Source organism: Labrus mixtus, chromosome 8 (genome assembly GCF_963584025.1).
Source record: "Labrus mixtus chromosome 8, fLabMix1.1, whole genome shotgun sequence".
NCBI classification, from domain to species: Eukaryota; Metazoa; Chordata; class Actinopteri; order Labriformes; family Labridae; genus Labrus; species Labrus mixtus.
In genome coordinates, this window is record NC_083619.1 from 2894774 (window position 1) to 2897273 (window position 2500).

General features: G+C 39.9%; 1 protein-coding gene across 1 annotated transcript in view; it reads right to left on the reverse strand.

Moving 5' to 3' along the window:
* Positions 1 to 2500, reverse strand: part of LOC132978604 (dual specificity protein phosphatase CDC14AB-like) — a 15411-nt gene that overhangs the window by 5539 nt on the left and 7372 nt on the right. Inside the window, exon 8 of the mRNA XM_061043826.1 lies at positions 835 to 922. Within this exon, the coding sequence (XP_060899809.1) occupies positions 835 to 922 (88 nt within the window). The remainder of the gene's footprint in view (positions 1 to 834; positions 923 to 2500) is intronic.

Consider the following 2500-nt stretch of genomic DNA (forward strand, 5'->3'; position numbering starts at 1 on the left):
AGGAATACAATCAGATAATACAAGTTTTCATTCCAAGTGACTACTATCAAGGTTTAACCGCCTGATGGCAGAAGGAATGAAAGATGAAGAATAACGCTTTGTGTTCCATCAGGGGCACTTTAAAGGCTTTACATGTGATTTTCACATTTAAATATAATATAAATCAAGTATATCCTCTGAAAATAACTCTGTGAGTCATGACTGTCTACAATGGGTGTAACACCCGAGTCCCACTGTCTGTGATGCTTTCAGAGTTTTCAGAGTCCTATCTTCACTTTGTTTACATCGCCAGGACGGCCGGCTGACTCCTCCCCTCGTGTATAAAAGTTGTTTAATTGAGGGACTAGAGAAAAGAAGAATAACATACTGTACTCACTGCTTAACTGTGTTTCTAGATCACGCTCATTTCAGGTAAATTTACATGCAGTCTGAAGATACGAGCATAATAAAGATCGCTAGCATTAGCATGCTAACACAACAATGCAGCGTGAGTTGTTTTGGTTTCATGCTGGTGCTCAAGGGGCGACATCTGCTGGATCAAAAAATCACATATAAAGCCTTTTTACCGTGAACTCAAGAGGACAGGAAGTGGTCATGCTGGGAGATAATTCCTTTAACCTTTTAGACCACCTGCCTCGCCCAGAGGGAACACAAGTCTCACAAGATATGAGACTGACACCAAGAGGCTACAATGATAATAACCAGATGTAACATTCTGCTGACTTCAAATGATTCGATGGACTGAGTATTCTTCAGGGGAGTTTTAAAGCTTAGGGGAGGGCCTTTGGGAGATCATTTAAGTTGAGAGGAAAGTTCAGATGAAATGTCACTTACCATTCTCAACCTTACTGCGGTGGTGAGGGCTGCTGAACGCCAACACTTTCCCCGGGATAATCCAGTTCATATCTCCATTTTCTACCCGCTAAGAAAAAGAGAATGAACTCTTTTAATTAATTATACCATGCTGGAGACAATTTAGAGCTTCAATATGACATAAACATGTCTATATATTACACCCACTGAACACAGTAACTATGATAATTTGTCAGTTTCGCTCCACAGGTATTTTTTTATTTGCTGAAAAGGAAGATGCTTAAATTGTCTTTTCGACACACTTCCTTTAGTAAAACATACTCCACAGAGAGCACTTACACCTGGTATTAACATGAATCCTGAGTGATTGGATCACAAGCTGAGAGTAATAAGTACTTCAACATGCATCTCCAAATGCACCTCCCATGACCACTTGTGATCTGATCCTACTTTCCAGATTCCCTGAGAGCTTCATTGACCTTCTGTGACGGAGCGGCTCCGTCATTGACTGCAGTCAGCACACACACCAACACACACGCTGACACACAGCGACACACACGCCAAACTTTTCCCTTTGCCACTGCGCCTATAATCACTCAGTAAATCACACCATCATCCTCCTTTCCCTCTCCGTTTCATAGCGCCACCAAGGGTGCACACTTGAGAGCTCTATTTTTGTTTTTCATGCATATATATATGTATATATATATACATATATATATGACCCACACCACTCTGCGTCCAGACTGCAACCGATGCAATAAGCTTTAGTTTTGTATTTATTTGCTTTGATTAAATTGTTTAAGTTGAGAAGTACATTTACAATAAAAGTGCGCTATACACTACTTTTGAATTCATTATTGGATTTTGCGTATAACAATGCGATTAATCGTGATTAATCACAGGAACTCATGCGATTAACGCGATTAAAACTTTTAATCGTTGCCCAGCCCTAATAAATATATATATATATTGATTCATAGCGCTCTTAAGGCTGGTGCGTTGCATATGTGCTCCGCTGTGTCTCGTTTGGGTGCCAAACAGAGGCGGCCCATTTCTGCATTCTAAATAGGCGGATGCGGAGCGCAATAGTAATCACATGATTGATTGTTTAATTAAATGTTTGTTTACAATGTTTCGCCTCAGATACATTGCTGTGGTGTTAATAAAATATGGATTAAAATGTTTAATTCAGTGATGAGTAGGCCACATGAATGTAAAAGGTTAAAAATCGTTCATTCATGAGAAAGTGTGTTTTATTTAAAATGTTATGTCATTCATAACGCTCAGTGGGAGGGGCTTCTTGCTTTAAAAGATGGCTGCTTGCTGCTTTCAGGCTAGTCTAGTCCTAGTTACAGAGGAGGTAACGTGTTGGAGACTTTCTTTTTGAAGTGCTCGTGTTTTGTTTGCTCGCTCAATTTTGCTTTTGGAAGCCTTTTTTTTGGAAATAGTTTAAATACAATTTTTCTGTCACTGCACCTTGGGAGACCAGCTAAAAATAAAACACATCAATTGCAGTCTGCGACTACGCCTGTGTTTTTAAGATTTTTGGGTGTTTTGAAAGAGGACCCCGTCACACCTTCATTGAATTTAAAACAACACATTAGCAAACGGTGATGCAGACTCACAGCACAGAAAGAGAGAGACAGAAAGGAGCCGGTGATTATGGACTGATCTGATGAAGCCA